Source organism: Euleptes europaea, chromosome 2 (assembly GCF_029931775.1).
Source record: "Euleptes europaea isolate rEulEur1 chromosome 2, rEulEur1.hap1, whole genome shotgun sequence".
Classification (NCBI taxonomy): domain Eukaryota; kingdom Metazoa; phylum Chordata; class Lepidosauria; order Squamata; family Sphaerodactylidae; genus Euleptes; species Euleptes europaea.
This window is the reverse complement of record NC_079313.1, coordinates 7,514,679-7,538,764: the sequence shown is the minus strand read 5'-3', so window position 1 is coordinate 7,538,764 and position 24,086 is coordinate 7,514,679. Positions and strand designations below refer to the sequence as shown.

Sequence of the window (24,086 nt, the reverse complement as noted above, 5' to 3'; positions counted from 1 at the left end):
CCATCACCACATCCTGGGGCAGGGAGTTCCACAATTTAATGATGCAGTTGTGTGAAGAAATATTTCCTTTTACTTGTTTTGAATCTCTCCCCCTCCAGCTTCAGCAGATGACCCCGCGTTCTGGTCTTATATGAGGGAAGGAGAAAAGCTTCTCCCTGGCCACTGTTTCCATGCCACGCATAATTTTAGTTCCCCGTGTGCTGACTGTAGAGGCAGAAGTCACCTCTCCAAAATCATACAATACACATATGGGACGGGGAGGGGAGGCCAGTAAAAATGGTACCCACAGCTATCCTCAACTGTAGACCTGGCAGAAAAGCTGTTTTACAGGCGAGCAGGTGGGCGGGGAACGGTGCCCAGGGAGGTGGCAGAGGAGGTGCGCATGCAGGGGATGGTGGCAGTGGGCCCCACATGAAGATCGGGGCCCTGGCAGATGCCCCCGCCTTAGGGTATGTGGATGCCAGCCCTGCCCCCATCTAAAACTCTGACACCGCCAGCCATTAGGGTTCCCAGGTCCCTCTGTGCTACCGGCGGGAGGTTTTTTTGGGCGAAGCCTGAGGAGGGAGGGGTTTGGGGAGGGGTGGAACTTCAATGCCATAGAGTCCAATTGCCAAAGCAGCCATTTTCTCCAGGGGAACTGATCTGTATCAGCTGGAGATCAGTTGTAATAGCAGGAGATCAGCTAATACCTGGAGGTTGGCAATCCTACCGGCCATACTTCTAGGGTGAGATGAATTGTAGCATATGCCTCTTCTCCCTCAACCCCCCCCCGCCCCCGCCCCGGGTCCAATCTTTGGCGTCCTCTTTTTGGTGGTGTAGGAAGAGATCCTCATGTGAAGATTCCAGCACAGGCAATAGCACTTTTGAGCCAAGGCCAAAAATCAGAAAGCACTTAGCAAATTTAAAAGCCCTCCATAAAAGATTCATCCTCCATAGGTGCTTCTTCCTCGTTGGGTCTGGTTGCAAGCAGTTCCCCCAGTACGACGTTTTAGAAATGGCATGGAGATTGCTTGTTGCTCTACTCAAGCCATCGACGCGCATGTACGCACCAGTTCTGTGCTTGGTTTTGGATTAGTGTTCTCTTGCCGCTATTCATACAAGTGTGTCACTGGCCAGAGCGTGTGGTGTAGTGGTCAGACTGCCCAACCAAGATCTGGGAGCCCAGGATTTAAAATTTGCCTTGCAGCTCATTGGGTGACCTTCGGCCAGTTGCTCTCTGTCAACCTAACCTACCTCACAGGGTTGTTGTGAGAATACGGTGGGGTAGATAGAACCAAATACTCAGGCCTGAGCTCTAGACTCTAATCAGGAGAACTGGGTTAGATCGCCCTCTCCTCCACATGAGCAATGGACTCTAATCTGGTGAACTGGATTAGTATCCCCACTCTTACACATGAAGCCAGCTGGGTTACCCTGGACTAGTCACAGCTCTCTTAGAGCTCTCTCAGCCTCACCTACCTCAAAAGGTGTCTGTTGTGGGGAGTGGAAGGGAAGATGATTGTAAGCTAGTTTGATTCTTCCTTAAGGGGTAGAGAAAGTCGGCATATAAAAACCAACTCTTCTTCTTCCTCCTCAGAGGCAGGGAGAGAGGAAGTGTGATAAATGTGATCGATAAATGTGTTTCCTTTTTTAAAAAATGGAACCTCCATGTTCAGAGGCACCCCCCCTCCATATAGCAAATACTGGGGGTTCTTTCAATGCTCTGCTTGTGAGCTTCCCAAAGTCCGTGTGGTATACCAGTCAAAAAAAGACTCAAGATTAGCTGATTCAAATTCCCACTCAGCCATGAAGCCCAGAAGGGAAAGGGCCTTAATTTCTCAAGAGAGAGAGAGAAGCGCAGAAGCCCCAACCAGTATTCTTCTTTGAGACTTGACAAGATGCCAGCATGGCTGAACAATATTGGAAGACAGAATACTAGACTAGATGGGCTTCACACTGCTTAGGCAATGTGATTCTTAAAGGTCTTGCTGGGCTCACCTGCAAAATCTCTTTCTGCAAACGTGGGCCCCAACAAGCTCAAGGGGATGCCAGCGTGGCTGAACAAAACATGAACGGCCACCAAATGCTGGACTAGATGGGCACTTGACTGATCGGGCAAGGGGATTTTAAGGTTTCCATCCAGGCGAGCTGGGAAATCCCTTTCTGCTGGCTGCCCTACATACACACATACATACACACACACTGTGCTCTTATTACCCAGACATCCTTACCCCGTCCCCTCCCCTCCCCAGATCCGCAGTTGTCGACTCTGGAAAGCAATCCCTGGGGGGAATTATTTTCTATGCACCCTTCTAGCGGCTTGTGCCCCACCTCCCCGCCCCCAGCCTCCAACCTGGCATCTCTCTGTCTGCCAGCAGCGCTGCCAAACGGGATGGAGTGAACCCTAATGGACTTCTTGGCAGAGGGAAGTCTGTACAATGAAGCGGCGGGGCTTGCGGGGGGGGGGGTCGGGAAGCCCTGGCAGCTGCCGCCGCCGCCGCCATCGTGGCATTGAATGAAGGCGGGCCTCGTGCCAGCTGGGTAACTGCAAACCCATTAGAGGGCAAGGAGGCTGCCAAAGGAGGAGGGCGGAGGAAGGAGGGGTGGAACAGGTGCAGGCCAGACACTTTCCAGCTCATCTTTAATTCATGGGGCACAGAGCGCAGGCATGCAGCTGAGAGACGTTCCCTTCCCACGCAGCCGCGGGCACCCCGGATCTCCCTGCAAGAGGGCGACCCTCGGCTCCGAGCCGTAGCCTGCCGGCTGCCAGTGCCTCGGGCACACATGCACGCTCCCATCAAATACGGGCCAGAAGCCAGGGGCAGATAGGGGTGCCGAAAGTAGAGTGCCCCCCCCCCGGCCCTCCAAAAATGGGCAGGAAGCGAGGAGATTTTCAGACAGAGCTCCACATGAAGCTGCTTTATACTGAATCAGACCTTTGGTCCATCAAAGTCACTATTGTCTACTCAGACAGGCAGCGACTCTCAGGCAGAGGTCTTTCACATCACCTACTTGCCTAGTCCCTTTAACTGGAGATGCTGGGGATTGAACCTGGGACCTTCTGCATGCCAAGCAGATGCTCTACCACTGAGCCACGGGAGCGTGCTTTTCAAAAAGCAGTAAAGGTGGAGAAACCTGGAAGGGCCTGAATATAAAACAATGAGGAGAAAAATTTTCAACCTTTTCCTATAACGCTAGAACCCAGAGGCACACAGGGAACAGATACCAGATATCAGGCAGAAAGGGTGAATATGAATATTTTCAATATGTACATAAAAATAAATGGATTGGAAGTCGTTTACGCAACCTCTCATTCACTTATGGAACTCACTGCCACAAGAGAGCTTGATGATGCCCCTTCATGGGGCACGGAGCACAGCATGGTATAGTGGTTAAGAGCGGTGATTTGGAGAGTGGAGTCTGATCTGGAGAAACGGGTTTGATCCCCCTCTCCTCCACATGAGCAGCGGAGGCTAATCTGGTGAACTGGGTTGGTTTCCCCCACTCCTCCACATGAAGCCAGCTGAGTGACCTTGGGCTAGTCACAGCTCTCTCTGAACTCTCTCAGCCCCACCTACCTCACAAGGCGTTTGTTGTGGGAAGGGGAAGGGAAGGCGAATGTAAGCCGGTTTGATTCTTCCTTAAGTGGTAGAGAAAGTCAGCATATAAAAACCAACTCTTCTTCTTCATAGCTCAGAATTAAAAAAAATAAATGGAATTGTGGAGGTTTCTGGATGGCTAGAAGCCATGACAGCTCAGTGGAACCTCCATGTTCAGTGATAGTTTACCTCTGAATACTTGATGCTGGGGATGAAGAACAAAAGGAGAAGACTTTTGTTCTCTGCTTTTAGGCTTCCCAGAAGCATCGAGCTGACCTCTTCTGGAAACAGGACGCTGGGGCTCCACATTTCCCTAGTATGAATAAGACTGGGACCAACAAGTACCTCCCTTACCACTAACTTATATTTAGGGAGCAAATTCGTTATTTCCTGTTGTCAATTTAACATTCACAAAATGGACAGGAAAAACCTATGGGGGGAAGCACTGGCCACAATGAACAGAATTTGGTCATTGTTGACCCTGCCATGCATGAACACATGAAGCTACTTGATACTGAAGTAGACCCTTGGTCCATCAGAGTCAGTATTGTCTACTCAGACTGGCAGTGGCTCTCCAGGGTCTCAGGTGGAGGTCTATCACATCACCTGCTTGCCTAGTCCCCTTAAAGTGGAGATGCTGGGGATTGAACTTGGGACCTTTTGCATGCCAAGTGGGTGCTCTACCACTGAGCCACGGCCCCTCTCCATGGCTCTCCAGGGTCTCAGATGGAGGTCTTTCGCATCACCTACTTGCCTAGTCCCCCTAAAGTGGAGATGCCAGGGATTGAACCCGGGTCCTTCTGCATGCTCTACCACTGGGCCACAGCCCCTTCCCAATAACTAAATCCAGCTTCTCAAAATCTCACAGAAAAGCCTCGCTGCTTAGAATCCTCTTCTGTCCCCCTGCATTCCAGATGTTGCACTGAGAAATCCGAAGCCCATCCAGATGTTTCTACTCAGGTGGAACCTCTGAAGAACCCCAAAAGTTCTTTAGAACTTTGATAGACTGCTTGCAGAGATCCCTGGGACAGGATGTTGGCGGATTTTAAACAAAAGCAAAATGTGAAGGGAACGTGGGAAACAGGGACTCTTTCTAGGATGAAACAGCTCAAGAAGTTTGTAGGGAAGGCAAAAGAATTTAAATTAACCGACTTCTGAAATGGGGTTTGCATAATCTCAGGATGTTCGTATTTCACTTAGAGCGAAAACCTGAAACGAATTCTCTGGTCAGAAGAAGGGAGAAATTTCAAGGAAAGCCAAAAACGCGTTTTTAAAAAGACTGTCTAAATTGAGATGAGACTGAGACAGGGCCGAGACTTTTGCCAGATGCAAATTTCAACCAAATTCCTCAGCAATTTTCCACGCAGTCATAGACAGTGAAAAGATCCCACAAAATGCCAAGCAAATTTCCCCCCTTAACAACAACTGAATTTGAAAAGAAGCCAAAATAATTCTTAGGGCTCACTGCCTTCTTCAGCACGGTTCGATATCTCCTTTCCAAAATTCTCTTTTGGACTTCCAGGTGATATGATAACCATCTTCAAGTACTTGAAAGGCTGTCATATAGAGGATGGTGCCGAGTTGTTTTCTGTTGCCCCAGAAGGTTGGACCAGAACCAATGGGTTGAAATTAAATCAAAAGAGTTTCTATCTAAACATTAGGAAGAATTTTCTAACAATTAGAGCAGTTCCTCAGTGGAACAGGCTTCCTCGGGAGGTGGTGGGCTCTCCTTCTTTGGAGGTTTTTAAGCAGAGGCTAGATGGCCATCTGTCAGCAAAGCTGACTCTATGACCTTAGGCAGATGATGAGAGGGAGGGCATCTTGGCCATCTTCTGGGCATGGAGTAGGGGTCACTGGGGGTGTGGGGGGAGGTAGTTCGGGGGGTTGGGCTAGATGACCCTGGTGGTCCCTTCCAACTCTATGATTCTATGGAAGCCATTCGAAGCTGTAGTGAATTTCCTGCATTGTGCAGGGGGTTGGACTAGATTACGCAGGTGGTCCCCTTCCAACTCTATGATTCTATGAGTTTTTGTACCAAAAACTGAAATCAGTGCATTAATGATTCTCCATCGTTCCATTTCTTTTTCTTCTGAATTCTGTACAAAGCATTGACCAAGCACAAGTTTCAGTTCATAACTTGCATGCACATCTTTCCCCCATGCTACTGGGAGAGAGACGGCGTGACGTAGCAGTTAGAATAGGCTAGCATTTTGGGATCTAGGTTCAAATCTCCACATTACCCTAGAAGCTTGCTGTGTGACATTGGGCCAGCCACACGCTCTCAACCTAACCCGGGGTGCCCAGCCTTTTTGAGACTGTTGGCACCTTTGGAATGCTGACATATGGTGGTGAGCGCAACTACAAAATGGCTGCCACAGGAGGTGGAGCCACACAAATAGAAGAAGCCCAAATCAAGGGCAGAAATGCATTAATTTTAAAAATACAGTGGGAAAGAAGGGTGAAAAAGAATAAAAACAACACTGTGGCGGCAGCTGCCACCGAAACAAAGTTATGTTAATATGCATAGCCAATCAGATCTCCAGTGACCAATCAGAAGCTTTGCTGTGTGGCCACACCCACTTTCTTAAAACACTTGGTGGACACCAGGGAAGGTGTCAACCGGCGCCATATTGGGGACCCCTGGTCTAACCTATCTCGCAGGGTTGTTGGGAGGATGAAACAAAGGAGAGGAGAAGAAGAGTTGGTTTTTATACGCCGACTTTCTCGACCGCTTAAGGAAGAATCAAACCGGCTTATAGTCGCCTTCCCCTCCCCTCCCCACAACAGACACCCTGTGAGGTAGGTGAGGCTGAGAGAGCTGTGACTAGCCCAAGGTCACCAAGGTGGCTTCATGCGGAGGAGTGGGGAAACTCACCCAGTTCACCAGATTAACGTCCGCCGCTCATGTGGAGGAGTGGGGAACCAAGCCCGGCTCTCCAGATCAGAGTCCACCGCTCCAAACCACTGCTCTTAAACACTACACCACGCTGGCTCTCAGTAAGTTACTCGGTAAATTGCAAAGAAACAAGGGGTACATCATTAAGACACTGCAATGTAAGAAAGCATCATATGATTGCATATTATATGACTTCATCAAGATTGCTTTTTTTGCAGTGTAGTAATGGGGAGGAGGGGAGATGCAAACAAATTAAAGCACAAAATCTGCAACAATCCTAATTCTGGAATCAATTTTCAAAATTCAGGACAAAGCTAAATTGAAGAGGAGTGGAGTACCATCCAGAGACAAATTCTGGAAAAAGAGGACCAGTACAGGAAAAACCTGCCCGGTTGTACCTATCTTCAAAATTCAAAACTAACCGAGAAGGTTCCTCCCCAAATAACTCATCGAACTATCGAACCAAAGCATTTCAAGAAGGCAATGAAATTTCGTGGAGATTTTTCTGCACATGACTCAGATGGTTAAGAAATTCCAAGAAAATTAGGAGTGTTCCTTCTCATATGAAACATCAGAATTTTGAAAGAAAGTATTAAAAACATACAGAGGAAGAGCTCAGATCCAGACCCCAGATTTCCCGTAAAGCACAGCTCATGCTATTCTGATGATGAGAAAACGAGCTGTGTTTAATATCATGCCAAATCAGTCATGCTTCCAGACCACCACACAAATCCAAAGAGGATGTTAAGCCTGCTTTGGTGGTACTGTGATTAATTCTGGTTTGAAATGGGTCTCTCTACCCACAAATCTATTGTCCGCACATGCCCAGTTCTGGAATCGCTCGTGTCTGCACATGTACACCGCATGTTTATCATGCTCGCGGACCTGCAGTATCCGAATATTGCTATTTTGTCTCACAATCTAGATTTGGCCATTGGTGTTCGGAAAGAAGCCAAAACCCTTTCGATACGGCAAAGCCTGCTTTATTCAGAGAGGGCAGTGCCCCTGGCGTGGCAGGTTTTCATCGGGCAAGTTCCACAGGAGGCCAAAAGGTTTTTGATCTGGGAGAGTAACCGCACGGACTTAAAGCAAAATTCAAAACAAATTGGGTAAGAGGCCCGGGGATTGGCCAGCAAAGCCTCTTCAATTTTAACAATATTTTAACATAGGGAGACCGAGCCCTACGAGGAAAGGCTGAGAGAGATGGGAATGTTTAGACTGGAGATGAGGAGGTTGAGGGGGGACATGATCGCTCTCTTTAAGTATCTGAAGGGCTGTTGCTTAGAGGAGGGCAGGGAGCTGTTCCTGTTGGCAGCAGAGGACAGGACTCGCAGTAAGGGGTTTAAATTGCGGGCAGAAAGGTACCAGCTGGATATTCGACAGTGGAATCGGCTCCCTAGGGAGGTGGTGAGCTCCCCCTCTTTAAGCAGAGGCTGGACAATCACTTGTCAGGGATGCTCTAGACTGACCCTGCATTGAGCAGTTGGTTGGACTAGATGGCCTGTCTGGCCCCTTCCAACTCTATGATGCTATGATTCTCTGAATACTCTGAATACTAGCTGAATTTCTCAGCATAGCTTGTTCAGAGCACAGTTGGCTTTGGGCACCCCAAACAATACTCACTGATACGTTGAAATGGGGAATGTGTAAAACATACGTGGGCTGGAACCAGATCTGGTAGTCTAACCTTATTGACCCACGTCCCCGTTAATTTTTTGTTTTTAATTCAGAAGAGGAGCTTGATTCTGCCCCTCGAAACCCAAATTGTGCGAAGCAGGCGGCAAGCTCTCTTATCGCCGATGAGTGTTTCACCCCATATGGGGGGAACATCTTGGCCGTGTGTGTGGCTCAGGAGAGCCGGCGCAGAAGCGGCACCTGGCAGAAGGACAAAGACTGGCAGATTGGGGGGCCATCTGCGTGCTTTTTGTCCTTCCAGGGGTTGGGTTGGTAAACAGAGGTGGCCAGTTGCCAACTGGGGGGGGGGAGAGGAGGCAACACAATCGTGGCTGTTTCCCCAAACCTTTCCCATGCCATGTGTGTCAGATAGAAGAGTTGGTTTTTATATGCCACCTTTTCAACCGCTTAAGGAAGAATCAAACCGGTTATAAACCTGATTCTCTCCCCCCCCCAAAGATCAAAAAGTGATACCCAAGATTGGAAATAATACAAGCGATTAATAAGAATTGGGCGACTTGCATAGAAATTCAAGCTTTATCACATGCATTTTCACATGGGTTAGATATGGAAATCTAACTTTCTCTTCGGCTTTCAATCTATATCCTATTAACTCCAGAATAGTCCTACTGAAATAGATGGTTTGCACTCTGGAGTAAATTGGTTTATGCATTGTGAGTTTGTGCCCTTCCCCACAACAGACACCCTGTGAGGCAAGTCGGGCTGAAAGAGTTCAGAGAGAGCTGTGACTAGCCCAAGGTCACCCAGCAGGCTTCATGTGGAGGAGTGGGGAAAACAAATCCAGTTCACCAGATTAGTCTCATCCGCTCATGTGGAGGAGAGGGGAATCAAACCCGGTTCTCCAGATTACAGGCCAACACTCCACACCACCACTCTTAACCACTACACCACGCTGGCTCTCTCGAGGGGTGTGCCTGTGCCTGCTTGCTTGCTCCTGAAAAAAGAATTAAAACAAAATCACTCCAGAGGGCCAGGTGTAGGCAACTCACCAGGTTTCTTAATATGGAGGTTACCTTACCAGCCAGGTACTAACTTCACCGTGAGACCCAAAGTTCTCAGCCTATTTCTCTCCCTTCCCTCATTCTCCTTCTTTCTTCTGCCTGCCTCCCTTCTTTCGAAGAAGAAGAAGAGTTGGTTTTTATATGCCGACTTTATCACTTAAGGCAGAATCAATCCGGCTTACAATCTCCTTCCCTTCCTCTCCCCACAAAAGACACCCTGTGAGGTAGGTGGGGCTGAGAGAGCTGTGGCTAGCCCAAGGTCACCCAGCTGGCTTCGTGTGTAGGAGTTGGGAAACAAATCCAGTTCTCCAAATCAGACTCCACCGCTCCAAACCACCGCTCTTAAACACTACACCACGCTGGCTCCCTAGTTTGCACTCTAATGAAAATCCTCCTCTTTATCTTTTGCACACACACCTAAGCTGTTAGTAAGGAAGCCCCGTGGCGCAGAGAGGTAAAGCTGCAGTACTGTAGTCAAAAGCTCTGCTCACGACCTGAGTTCAATCCCGACCGAAGTCGGTTTCAGGTAGCCGGCTCAAGGTCGACTCAGCCTTCCATCCTTCTGAGGTCGGTAAAACGAGTACCCAGCTTGCTGGGGGTAAAGGGAAGATGACTGGGGAAGGCACTGGCAAACCACCCCGCAAACAAAGTCTGCCTTGGAAACATCGGGATGTGACGTCACCCCATGGGTCAGGAATGACCCAGTGCTTGCACAGGGGACCTTTACCTTTACCTTTTTAAGCTGTTAGTATCTGGAAAGCTGCCTCACGGTCCCTGCACATATTTATCTTTGTTTAACAAACCCCTCCCCGGCCAATCTTCTAAAAGAGCTCCCAGTTCTCGGAAGAGGAAACTTGACAAATCCCAAAAAGAAACTGAATCCAGAGTGAGGTCCACACCGGCAGATTTCCTTCTGGGGGCAAAGAAGTAAAGCATCCTCACCCAAGGACGTTAAAATGAAGTACAGTAAGATGGAAAGCACTTACTTCTGAGTAGCCCCATTACTAAGGACAGGCCACAGTCTACCTTTTGAATGGCGAAGCTGGGATACACCCTGGCACGAAAGCCAGTTTTATTCCATTTATTTACTTCATTTACACCCCGCCTTTCTCTCCAATGGGATGCTAAGTAGGTTACATCCTTCTCCTCTCCTCCATCCCACGCTCACAACAACCCTGTGAGGTAGGTTAGACTGAGAGCATGTGACCGGCCCAAGTACACCCGGAATGAGGATCCAAACCTGGTTCTCCCAGATCCTAGCCCGACACACTAACCACTACGCTACACTCGTGGACAAATGGGCTCCTTTTGAGACAGCAGGCTGGAGAGCTTCCCTGGGGAGGGGGCCTACTCGTGAGTAAGCACCCGATTGTTACAAACGCCACGCCACCGGGGGGGGGGCGTAATTCTTGTATCATCTGCCTGGTTGCTGTGACGGACTGCAGCACATATTTAATTTGGGCCTTTCTGACCATTCCAGGCTGCCTCCCCGCCCCCGCAAAAGCCCCCCTCCCTGCCCCCCCCCACAGCACAGAAGCCATTTTCTCACCAGCCTGCTAAGCTGAGGAGCATTGCGGTTTGATCGATGTGGGAGATTGATTACCATTACGCTGCAATGCTTTTGACATTCAGCGGTGACCTCCTCTCCCGGTTCCAGCCAATGGCTACAGGAACCCCCCCCCCCCGCCTCCCCCCCACTGCAGTCACAATGCCAGGTCCTGAGCAGAATATCATCCTGGGGAGGAGGGGGAGCCAATCGAAACGAGGGCCACGATCGATCCCCGCGCCACGCATGGGTTTAGAATGGCCGCAGCACCGTAGGGTACGGGACACCCTGGGACAGGTGCAAACGGGGAAAGAGGATGGGGCAACCCTGCCTGAAGCAGAGGGCCATCTAGATGGCCTCTTGGGGTGCCACCCCGTTCTTTTGACCCTGGACCCCAAAGCAGGCACCGCCGCGATGCCTTTGGGACAGAGAGGGGTGAGGAGCTGTCGAGCCTTCCGACCAGCACGTAGCCTGCTCTGGGGTCGCCCGTTGCAGAGAAACAGGAGGAGGGAATTTTTTTGCTGACAGTGGAGTGGGGGGAAGAGCATTATCTCAAGGGGGGAAGGGGCCGAGACTGCTTCAGACTGATAATGTCACAGGCGACGGCAGTAGCATCTTAACAAGGGCTGGCCTCAGCCCATCTCCACGTTGCTACAAACTCCCATCTTGGTCCCACCATGCGAGCCACCCAGAAACGAAGGCCAAAACAAGCCCCCCTTCTCTCGTCTGCCCCCAAGAGCCAAAGCTGGCATCTCCAGAGGGGCTGGAATTTCAGCCCAAACAAACTTCCTTGCCGCAAGAACATCGCATAAAAGGTTACTGAAATGGGGCAGGCCTAACAAGAAGAGCTGAGGCAAAAGGAAGAGCCCCTTTTTATAAAAATTCCTCCACTGGACTTAAGGGGGATGTCCTTTACATCAGTATTGGGAGGTCACGTGACTGTTAGAGTGATCCCTGATTGGTTGGGATGAGCCATGTGACTAGTAGAGAAAGCTTTATTCGCACTTGTTCGGCCAGAAGCGAAAGCAGCATGAATGTCCTTGCCACAAGCAGCCATTCCATTCCTCCTACAAACCATTTAAGTAATCCCTGATTGGCTAGGATAACCCATGTGTCTAGTACAGAAAGCTTTATTCTCGCTTATTTGGCCAAAAGCAAAAGCAGCATAAATGTCCTTGCCACAAGCAGCCATTCCATTCCTCCTACAAACCATTTAAGTAATCCCTGATTGGCTAGGATGACCCACCAGTCTAGTACAGAAAGATTTATTCTCACTTATTTGGACAAAAGTAAAAGCAGCACAAATGTCCTCACCACAAGCAGCCATTCCATTCCTCTTACAAACCATTAAAGTAATCCCTGATTGGCTAGGGTAACCTATGTGTCTAGTACGAAAAGCTTTACTCTTGCTTGTTTGGCCAGCAGCAGAAGAGGCACAAATGCCCTCATCACAAGCAGCCATTCCATTCCTCCTACGAACCATTTAAGTAATCCCTGATTGGCTAGGGTAACCCATGTGTCTAGTACGAAAAGCTTTACTCTCACTTGTTTGGCCAGCAGCAAAAGCGGCACAAATGTCTCACCATAAGCAGCCATCCCATTTCTCCTCCAAACCACTAGAGTGATCTCTGATTGGCTAGGATAGCTTTTGTGACCAATATAACCTTTCCCAACGACATTTCACATCAGGAACAAGGATGTGCAGAAAGGCATTTGGGGTGACTGGGTTTGGATTTTCTCGTCCTCTAGAGATTTACCAGTCTGAGCATTTTCTGAAAACTGTATTAAGGTTGTCGGTTCCTTTAAACCAGGGGTGTCGAACTCAATTGTTACAAGGGCCAGATATGACATAAATGTCACTTGGTCGGGCCGGGCCATGCCTCGCCAGCCCATATTGAGAGCGGGAGGGGGTGGCTGCCTTGGTTGGCCTGCGGGCCGGATAAGAGCTCTCAAGGGGCTGGATCCGGTCCGCGGGCCTTATGTTGCACACCCCTGATTAAACAAATCTACCTTGCAGGGTCATCCAAGTTAGATTACTGTGCAGGGGCTACCTTTGAAAACTGCAGGTGGTCCACAATGCAGCAGCCAGGTTATTGTCAGGGGCAGCATCCAGCGGTTGTATCACTCCTGAGCATTAGTCAACGCGATGGTTCTTACCTTTAAGGCCCTCAATGGCTTGGAGGTGAAGTGGTTGAAGGACCATCTCCTCCCATATTATCCAGCCTGCCAGCTAAGGTCTTCCTCCCAAGCCGTGCTCTCTGCCCGTGCCTTCACGGACGAAGCAGCTGGTGACCAGAGACAGGGCTTTCTCAGTGGTGGCACTTCACTGGCGGAATGCTAGCAGAATGCCCCTACTCTGCTCTCTTTTAGGCACCAGTCTTTTAACAAGGGCACGGATCTTTTAAAAGTGTTTTTACAACCTGCCTCTAGCCAGAGGACAGTGACAAGGGGGGTTACCACATTTGTATTCCCAGTGATGTATTAAGGGTTTGAAAACGTTATAAAAAATACTGTTCGCACTTTCTATGTATTCCCACAAATGTATTAAGAGTTTGAAAACTTTATAAAAAATACTGTTCGCACTTTGTTTGGCCCCTTTAGCTGTGAAGACGTCTTCCAACCACTTATAAGCCGTGGTATCCAAAAACTCTTTTAAAGCGATGTTTTTTATAACATTTTCAAACTCTTAATACATTGCTGGGAATACAAAGTGCGGTAACCCCCTACGATCATTTGGATTACTAAATGCTCCATGCTGGCGTTTTAATGCGCTGTTGTGTTCTGGGTCTTCCTTATCTGGGTTTTTTAATGGCCTGTTAATTATAACAATGTTATGGGGGTTTTTTTTTGTTTGTTTGTTTTTGGAGAGCCACCTCGAGAAGGTCTCTGAAGAGGGGGGACGTCAACGTTCAAACGAAATAAATAAATTTGCGAGGTGAGCTCCTAAAAACAAAAGGTAAGTGCGAGGGGAACGAGACATCTCCGTATGCATACGTGACTCTACCACTGATTTACGTGGAGCTTGACAGCATTTAGCATCAGCTGGATTTTGCTCAGGTTCAATTACGCCTCCCCTGCGGAGAGATCCACAGGCCTGCCTCCCTCCCACCTTCTGAATGTATGCATTAATTTCAGCACGTCAGACACTAAGGAGCTAAAGATGGCACACATTTGATCCCTCCTTCCCGGACAAATGCTTTCACTGCTATGCCACCAGTACAGATGACAGCATTTCTGCATGGTGCGTGATCCTAGAAGCACATGACAAGGAAGCACGCAACCCACGCACACCTTTCTGCGACGCACAAGGCTCCTTTTACTATGGCTGCACTCACACCCTTTGGCACCCACACAACTCCCGCCATCGGCCCAACCAATAGCGTGCGTCGAATCGCTGGCAAATCATTTTAATGGCGCCAATGCAACGGTTTCCATTTCCTCTCGATTCCGCATGGTTTTAATCTGCCTCATTTTCGCCGCTGCCACCAATCCCTTTGCTTCCTTTACACCCCTGGCATGCGAAACCAAGACTGAGGAGGAGGAGGAGGAGGAGGAGGAAGACGATGACGAAGACAAATTTGCTTGTATACGTTGACTTTCTCTACCACTTAAGGGAGAATCAAACCGGCTTACATTCACCTTACCTTCCCCTCCCCACAACAGACACCCTGTGAGATAGGTGGAGCTGAGAGAGCCGTGACTAACCAAGGTCACCCAGCTGGCTTCACGTGCAGGAGAGGGGAAACCAACCCCGTTCACAAGATTAGCCTCCGGCGCTCATATAGAGGAGTGGGGAATCCAACCCGGCTCTCCAGATCAGACTCCACCTCTCCAAACCTCTGCTCTTAACCACTACACCATGCTGTCTCTCAAGCTTGTGACCCTTCAGTCTGGGCCCTGCTTTTCCTGGAAGTGTGCATGGGTGGGTGGCCGCAGGTCCCGCCATTCTGCCTTAAACCGCTGCCCGGAGCCACCTTAAGAAGGGCCGCTTTCGGCCGAGGGAAAGTGACAGGCTGCAAGGAGGCCTTATCAGCTGTGTATTTACTGCTGCCTGGGGTTGTTACCAATTAGGCGGATCAGGTGATCGCCAGGCCGCCTGGGAGACCCAGACTGTCTGGGGTCAAGGTCAGAAGGCTGCAGGAGCAGGAAAGAAAGCCAGAGCAGGCGGGAGGAAGCAACAATAGGTTTCTTGCAAGGAGCCGAGTTGCAACGCCCTGCTGTTCCTGCCCCGCACAATCCCATCTTTCCAGCAGTTCCTTCCCTTCTTGCACAAGTTTAGGAATAATTAGGATGGCCAGGTCCCTCTTCGCTACCGGTGGGAGGTTTTTTTAGGGGGGAGCCTGGGGATGGGGGAGTTTGGGGAGGGGAGGGACTTCAATGCCAATTGCCAAAGCAGCCATTTCCTCCAGGGGAACTGATGTCTATCGGCTGGAGATCAGTCGTACTAGCAGGAGATCTCCGGCTAGTACCTGGAGGCTGGCAACCCTAGGAATAATGGATAATAAAAGAGAAATCATGAGCTAAAATACGATCTCCCCCGTCGGGAAATCCGCGAGCAGCTCTGAAACCACCGGCTTAAAAGTAAAATTGAACACATGAAGCTGCCTTCTACTGAATCAAACCCTTGGTCCATCACAGTCAGTATTGTCTGCTCTGACCGGCAGCGGCTCTCCAGGGTCTCAGCAGGGGTCTTTCCCATCACCTACTTGCCTAGTCCCTTTAACTGGAGATGCTGGGGATTGAACCTGGGACTTTCTGAATGCCAAGCAGATGCTCTACCACTGAGCCATGGCCCCTCTCCAAGGCTGTCCAGAGGTCAAGCAGAGGTCTTTCATATCATCTACTTGGAAGGCTTTAAGAGGGGAGTGGACATGTTCATGGAGGAAAGGGGTATTCATGGCTACTAGTTAAAATGGATACTAGTCATGATGCAGACCTATTATCTCCAGGATCAGAGGAGCATGCCTATTATCTTAGGTGCTGTGGGACACAGGCAGGATGGTGCTGCTGCCGTCGTCTTGTTTGTGGGCTTCCTAGAGGCACCTGGTTGGCCTCTGTGTGAACAGACTGCTGGACTTGATGGGCCTGGGTCTGATGCAGCAGGGCTTTTCTTTTGTTCTTATGTACTTGCCTAGTCCCCTTAAACTAGAAATGCCTTTCCAATATCTGGCAAAATTTATCCTAGCTAACGTTAACATATGGAGGAATATATCAGGATGCTTCTTATTCATAGTCGTTAAATAGTTTAACAAGATTATTTCTGGTTTCAAAGGTATTTCTATTTCCAGACCTTTAGATATTATATTAATAACTTTTCCCCCCTGATACATTCCCCCCACATATGATAAAAATCTGCCTGATCTATATTACAAAACCAACATTTATTTGCATCTTCATTTAGATTTTCTGTATACTGGTAGGGTATATATGCCACATTCACATTCTTTCAAAAGTGCACATGGACAACATTATGGAAATGATGGGGATATGCAAACACTCGTTTGGCCCTGGCCTTTCCCCCCAGTTGTCTTTCACTGTGACCCTTTTTCATTCCGCCCATGGTATCCCCAGTTCCCCTGGTTTCTTTTCCCGTAAATTTTTTAAAAAAACTTCTTATGTCTCATTTGCAAAATCTGTAGCTCCTTAACGCCATATTTACACAATATGGCAGAAAGACAAAACTGTGAGTATGCAAAGTGCTGTCAAGTCGTGGCTGACTTATGGCGACCCCAGCAAGAGGCTTCCAAGGCAAGTGAGAAGCAGAGACAGTTTGCTGTTGCCTTCCTCTACAGAGCCTTCCTTGATGGTCTCTGCCATTGCCTTCCCCAGTTGTCTACACTTTACCCCCAGCAAGCTGGGTGCTCATTTTACCGACCTCGGAAGGATGGAAGGCTGAGTCGATCTTGAGCCGGCTAGCTGAAACCAACTTCCAATGGGATCGAACTCAGGTAGTGAGCAGGGCTTGATTATATTCCATTTTAATATATGCATACGTTGAAATATTATGTGAGCCGCTCTGAGCCCGGCCTTTGGCTGGGGAGGGCGGAGTATAAATAAAACAAACAAACAAACAAATAAAACAACAAGAAAAATTCAAAAGGTTCATTCATACCATGCAAAAATTGTGATTTTCTGAAATTCAGCCACAACCTTAGAAGAAGAGTTGGTTTTTATATGCCAACTTTCTCTACCACTTAAGGAAGAATCAAACCAATTTACAATCATCTTGTAAGGAGTGGGAAAACCAACCCGGTTCACCAGATTAGCCTCCACCGCTCATGTGGAGGAGTGGGGAATCAAACCCGGTTCTCCAGGTCAGAGTCCATCGCTCTTAACCACTACACCATGCTGGCCTTAATCGATAAGGCATGAATAAATCACAGGGACCCCTGTGTTCCCCTGCCACGCCATCTGAAAACCATCAAGAGAAGTGCCAACGTTTGGGAAGGGGGAGAGACGTCACAGGGAAGACGCACTAAAGAGAACCAAGGGAGTGGCCTACCTCTCTCGCGAATGAAATACGCCAGGTATAGATCGAGCTCTTTGACGGAGACGCTGATGTGGTGGGGCTGGACACAGAGGATGGGGTTGGTGCACTGCGCGGCCTTGACGAGGCGCTCCCCGTCGGTACTCTCCAGGGGGATGCCCTTGAAAAGGATGACCATGACCAGGTCCAGGCGCCACACTTTGTCGGCCTGGCGCAGGCAGTCGATCCGGCGCATCTTCCCCTTCTGGTCGGGGTTGGAGAGGACGCAGCACGAGGGCTTCTTGCCCGTGATCGAGAGGACAAAGTCTTCGCGGAACTCGGGCCGGATGTCCTTCCGCAGCTTGGCCAGCAGCCGGGAGGCCCACTTCTGCTTCACCTCGGGCTTCTCATTCAGCAGCTCGTCCTTCACGGCCCGCTCCTCGTCCTTGGTCATCCGCTTCTCGTGCTTCTTGAAGTACTTGCGCTTCCGGGCCTGCAGGTTGAACCAGGTGTAGGCAAAGGCCCGGACATGAGGAAGGAGCGCCTCGATGAAGGGATGGAACTCATCCTGGAGGACAGAAAGGCAAGAGAAGACAGTCAAGACCGGGGCTGCCAACGTTTCGGTAGAGTATGGCCGCTGAGGGAAGACAATGGGAAGCGATGGTCAGCTGAAGACCAAACATGAGGTTCTGAAGTTACGGTGACACATCTTATCGGGGGCTGCTGAAAGACACCACGGCCTCCCAGGCAAAGTTTTCTTCTATCTCCCCACAAACACCAACCCAACCCAACTATCATAGCAACAGCAACCACAGGACTTAAGAACATAAGAACATAACTTCTTATGTTCTTATGACTTGCTGTTAGGACAGCGGAGGGGGCTGTGGCTCCATGGTAGAGCATCTGCTTGCCTACAGGTCCCAGGTTCAATCCACAGCATCTCCAGTTAAAGGGACTAGACAGGTAGGTGATAGAATCATAGAGTTGGAAGGAACCACCAGGGCCATCTAGTCCAACCCCCTGCACAATAGAGGAAATTCACAACTGCCTCGCCCCACACACCCCCAGTGATCCCTACTCCATGCCCAGCAGATGGCCAAGGTGCCCTCCCTCTCATCATCTGCTTAAGGTCATAGAATTAGCATTGCTGACAGATGGCCATCTAACCTCTGCTTAAAAACCTCCAGGGAAGGATGGCTTACCACTTCTCGAGGAAGCCTGTTCAGCTGAGGAAATGCTCTAACTGTTAGAAAATTCTTCCTAATGTCTAGATGTGATGTGATGTGAAAGACCCCTGCCTGAGACGCTGGAGAGCCACCACCATTCAGAGTAGACAATACTGACTTTGATGGACCAAGGGTCTGATTTAGTATAAGGCAGCTTCATGTGTTCATGTGACATAAGAACATAAGAAAAGCCCTGCTGGATCAGACCAAGGCCCAACAAGTCCAGCAGTCTGTTCACACAGTGGCCAACCAGGTGCCTCTAGGAAGCCCCACAAACAAGACAACTGCAGCAGCATTTATCCTGCCGGTGTTCCACGGTACCTAATATATTTGGCATGCTCCTCTGATCCTGGAGAGAATAGGTGTGCATCATGACTAGTACCCATTTTGACCAGTAGCCATAGATAGCCCTCTCCTCCATGAATATGTCCACTCCCCTCTTAAAACCTTCCAAGTTGGCAGCCATCACCATATCCTGGGGCAGGGAGTTCCACAGTTTAACTAGGACCAACACCTTGCCCGCATTATTTTAAAAATCCTTTTCCTCACATCATATCCCACCCTTCCTCCATGCTTACCCCCTCCCTCATTACCCTCACAACACCCCTGCAAGGCAGACAAGGCTGAAAGACAGCAATTGGTTCACGGTGGCATTTTCCCTTTCCCTTGGCCTCAACAAAGGACCCGCCAAATTTACAGCTGTAGACCTAGCCTGCTTGCCAGGTAGGGTTGCCAGGTCCCACTTTGCCACTGGTGGGAGGTTTTGGGGGCGGAGCCAGAGGAGGACGGGGTTTGGGGAGGGGAGGGACTTCAATGCCATAGGGTCCAATTGCCAAAGCAGCCATTTTCTCCAGGGGAACTGATCTCCATCAGCTGGAGATCAGTCGTAATAGCAGGAGATCTCCAGCTAGTACCTGGAGGTTGGCAACCCTATCACCAGGGCACCCAGAATTTTGTCCTGAGATGTCCCCCCTTCCCCACTGCACACTGGTAAACTCTCTATTCTCATGCCCCAGACCACTTTCTGAGCCCCACCCCCACCCCAGAAAACAGATGTACCGTTTCACCAGCAAAAGCATGTTTTCATCAATGAAAAGTAGACAGGAGAGGAAACAACATTAGAAAAGGGGGTGTACAGACATACTTCGCCCTGTCCCCCTGCTTTAAAAAACCTCAGTAGCTTTGTCCCTCTAGAGTTTGTGGCAAATTTATCCTGGCACAGGGAATTTGGGGAATGAGACTGCCAAGAGTTTCCTTTTCCAAACAGCTCAATCTTGCCCACTCTGGCTGCGGCGCCGCTCGCCTGGAGATGCCAAGATCGTCTGCCAGTCATGTGAAAGATGCAAAGTTCCTTGATGCAGACAAGTCAAACCATCAATCCCTTTCATCTGTGCCGTGCTCTCCAAGGTATGGGGGCTGGGGAGAGAGGTTTCCCCCAATACTGGGCACCTGAGATCCTTTAAGAGACAACGGGGGATTGAACCCTCAGATCTTCTGCATACAAAGCAGGGGCTCTGTCACTGAGACACAGGGTTGCCAGGTCCCTCTTCGCCACCAGCAGGAGGTTTTTGAGGCAGAGCCTGAGGAGGGCGGGGTTTGGGGAGGGGAGGGACTTCACTGCCATAGAATCCAGTTGCCAAAGTGGCCATTTTCTCCAGGGGAACTGATCTCTATTGGCTGGCAATAGCAGGAGAACTCCAGCCGCCACCTGGAGGTTGGCAACCCTAGCCACAGTGCCACCCTGAAGGAGTCGTCTCAAAAGGGACCAGATTGCTGCTTCAGTACATTCTGGGGGATTAACTGATTGGGAAGTTGAAAGGACAGCTACTGTGTAACCATGCACATGCATTCACACATATGCTCACTAGAGTCCAGATATAGATCTGTTCCCTTCTCTCCCGTCATATATACATATAGATAATATATAAAGATCATCAGAGATTTGCAAGAAGAAGAAAAAGAAGAGTTGGTTTTTATATGCCGACTTTCTCTACCACTTAAGGAAGAATCAAATGGGCTTACAATCACCTTCCCTTCCCCTCCCCACAACAGACACCCTGTGAGATAGGTGGGGCCGAGAGAGCTCTAAGTGAGCTGTGACTCGCCCAAGGTCACCCAGCTAGCTTCATGTGGAGGAGTGGGGAAACAGATCCAGTTCTCCAGATTAGTGTCCCCACTAATGTGGAGGAGTGGGGAATCAAACATGGTTTTCCAGATCAAAGTCCACCTCTCCAAACCACTGCTCTTAACCACTACACCATGCTGAAGTAGAAGAGCTGGTTTTTATACCCCAATTTTCTCTACCTTTAAGGAGTCTCAAACTGGCTTACAATCACCTTCCCTTCCTCTCCTCACAGACACCTTGTGAGGTAGGTGAGGCTGAGAGTTTGGAAAGAACTGTGACTGGCCTAAGGTCACCCAGCAGCCTTCATGTGGAGGAGTAGGAAATCGAACCCGGTTCACCAGATTAGAGTCCACTGCTCATGTGGAGGAGCGGGGAATCAAACCCGGTTCTCCAGATTAGAGTCCAGCGCTCTTAACCACCACACCATGCTGGCTCTCTAGGGGGCTGAAACCTGAGAATAATTTCATGGTAACAAAAAATTGACACAATGTCTACAACAAAAATCTGAAGTTTTTAACTGGGGGGGGGGACCCTAAGAAAAGCCTACCTGGATGGGATCAGTGGTCCATCTAATCCAGTATCCTGTATTCTACAGTGGGCACCCAGATGCTCTGAGAAGCCCACAAGTGGCCCACCGCTGGTATTTGACCCCCTCCCCCAGGAAAATGGCATTCTGAAATACACATGAACCCATGAAACTCTTTCATATGGAATTAGACCCTTGGTCCATCAAGAAGAACAAGAAGAAGAGTTGGCTTTTATATGCCGACTTTCTCTACCATTTAAGGGAGACTCAAACCTGCTTACAATCACCTTCCCTTCCCCTCCCCTCCCCACAACAGACCCCTTATGAGATGGGTGAGGCTGAGAGGGTGTGACTAGCCCAAGGTCACCCAGCTGACTTTGTGTGTAGGAGTGGGGAAACAAATCCAGTTCACCAGATAAGCCTCCGCTGCTCATGTGGAGGAGTGGGGAATCAAACCTGGTTCTCCAGCTCAAACTCCACCACTCCAAACCACTGCTCTTAACCACTACACCACGCTGGCTCTCAAGGTCAGTATTGTCCACTCGTTCTGGCAGCAGCTCTCCAGGGTCTCAGGCTGAGGTCTTTCACATCACCTGCTACCTGTTCCTTTTAACTGGAGATGCCAGGGATTGAACCTGGGACCTTCTTCAGCGTGCCAGGCAGATGCTATGGCACTGAGCCACAGCCCTTCCTGTTCCCTTTAGCCTCGAGGCTCCATGTAGTCATCCTAGCTAACAGCCACTGAAGGACCTCTCGTCCTCATCACTATTCCCTTTTTAAAGCACTGCATCATGTGGCAAGGAGTGTCATACACCGTTATCAAGGCGGCAGTGATTCAATCTGGTAACCTGGGACAATAAGAACCAATTGACATGTGCAATGCTGTCCAAAGCCACAGGCCTGACTGATGACCCAGACTTCACGCCAAGCAAGGATGTCTTTCAGCATCCCTACCCCCTTCATTTGTTCATTTTTAAAATCCTTTATTTCACGTTGTGGGCATTCCCTGAGCATGGCGTCCCCTCAAACGCTATGGATACCCTCTCCCTGAATTCCAGCCCCATTTGCCTGTGTTTGCAAAGCTTTCCTGTCAAATCCAGCTTGTGTGCCTCCATAAAAACGGTGTCTTAAAAAAAAGCAGGGCTGTTCATTTTTAAGGGTGTTTCGCCATTTGGAAGCTCTGTCTAGTACATTTCCATCACATGATAGAGGAATATAAAATTATGCATGGTATGGAGAGAGTGGATAGGGAGAAACTTTTCTCCCTCTCTCATAATACTAGAACACGGGGTCATCTGCTGAAGCTGGAGGGTGAGAGATTCAAAACAGATAAAAGGAAGGGTTTCGTCACACAACACATAGTTGAATTGTGGAACTCCCTGCCCCAGGATGGGGTGATGGCTGCCAACTTGGAAAGCTTTAACAGGGGAGTGGGCATGTTCATGGAGGAGAGAGGTATTCATGGCTACTAGTCAAAATGACTACTAGTCATGATGCATACCTTTTCTCTCCAGGATCAGAGGAGCAGGCCTATTGTATTAGGTATCATGGAACACAGGCAGGATAAATGCTGCTGCAGTTGTCTTGTTTGTGGGGCTTCCTAGAGGCACCTGGTTGGCCACTGTGTGAACAGACTGCTGGACTTAATGGGCCTTGGTCTGGTTCAGCATGGCCTTTCTTGTGTTCTTATGTTATGTTCATCACAACCTCCCTACGAGCTCAAAGAGGCATCCATGATTCTTCCGTCCCCATTTTATTCTCACAACAGCTCTGCAAGGTAGGCTAGGCCAACAGAGAGAGAGAGAGCAAGAGAGTGAGTGTGTGCGTGTGTGACAGCGAGTGTGTGTGTGAGAGAGAGAAAGAGAAAGAGAGAGAGAGCAGTAGGCTTCAAAGAGTTTTTCGTGGCTATAACAGGATTTGAACCCAGCTCTTCCAGCATTGTAGCACATTGGCTTTCTATTAGGTTTCTATTAGGTCAGGTTTGTCCACAGTTTGCAAAGACTACAACGAACATCTTGAGGCTGAACTATATGGGACCTTTGCAGTTTCAAATGATGGGAAAGGTTTTTTTTTTGAGGCGCTCAAGGGCCCATTCCGACAACAAAGTGTGTAGAATCCCAAAATGGTCAAGTGGACGACGGCATCACGTCAAGAAGTAAAAAAGAATTCCACCCCCATTCCTCGCATGTAGAAAACTAGATCAGCAGAAGAAAAGGTCTGCTCCTCGCTGTTCCAATTTTCTACTTGCGGGGTGTTTTCTTCTGCTTCTTAATACAGGAGATCGTTTTAAAATGTAGTCCTCCGAGCCTGCCCACACTCCGAAGCGGCCTAGCCCATTCCACCAGCTCAAAAAGCCGACCGCCTCCGCCCTGCTGTACATGAACACGAGACCTTAAGAGATCCACTTCGGCCGTGCCAGCTCGAAGGAGCAGGATGCCGGATCTCCCAAACGCAGCTCCTTCTTCAAGTCTGGTTCTCCTTAAGCGTAATTGAGCATCGTACCACAGGACCAACAACACCCCCGACAGGAATGCCTGGCTTCACACAGCTTGCCTGGCTATGGTTTTCTTTCTGCGGTTTTGGGATTGCAACCAGCTCTCCGTTTCCTACTGGAATCCAGGGCTCCTTCTAATTGGGCTGAGCGGGCCCTGAGTCGGAGGAAGGAATCTGTCTCAGTATGGAAGGAAGAAGGGGAATACTGAACTTTCACAAGTACTTGAAGGGCTGCCATATAGAGGAGGGTGCCGAGTTGTTTTCTGTTGCCCCAGAAGGTCGGACCAGAACCGATCAGTTGAAATTAAATCAAAAGAGTTTCCGTCTAGACATTAAGAAGAACTTTCTAACTGTTAGAGCAGTTCCTCAGTGGAACAGGCTTCCTCAGGAGGTGGTGGGCTCTCCTTCCCTGGAGGTTTTTAAGAAGAGGTTAGATGGCCATCTGTTAGCAATGTTGATTCTATGACCTTAAGCAGAATGTGAGGGAGAGCATGATCTTGGCCATCTTCTGGGCATGGAGTAGGGGTCACTGGG

General features: G+C 49.3%; 1 protein-coding gene across 2 annotated transcripts in view; it reads right to left on the bottom strand.

Moving 5' to 3' along the window:
- The window catches only part of NFIC (nuclear factor I C), a 133,693-nt gene that overhangs the window by 84,802 nt on the left and 24,805 nt on the right, over nt 1–24,086 (bottom strand). For both annotated transcript variants that reach the window (XM_056844612.1, XM_056844613.1), the window contains exon 2: nt 17,219–17,750. In XM_056844612.1, the coding sequence (XP_056700590.1) occupies nt 17,219–17,750 (532 nt within the window). The remainder of the gene's footprint in view (nt 1–17,218; nt 17,751–24,086) is intronic.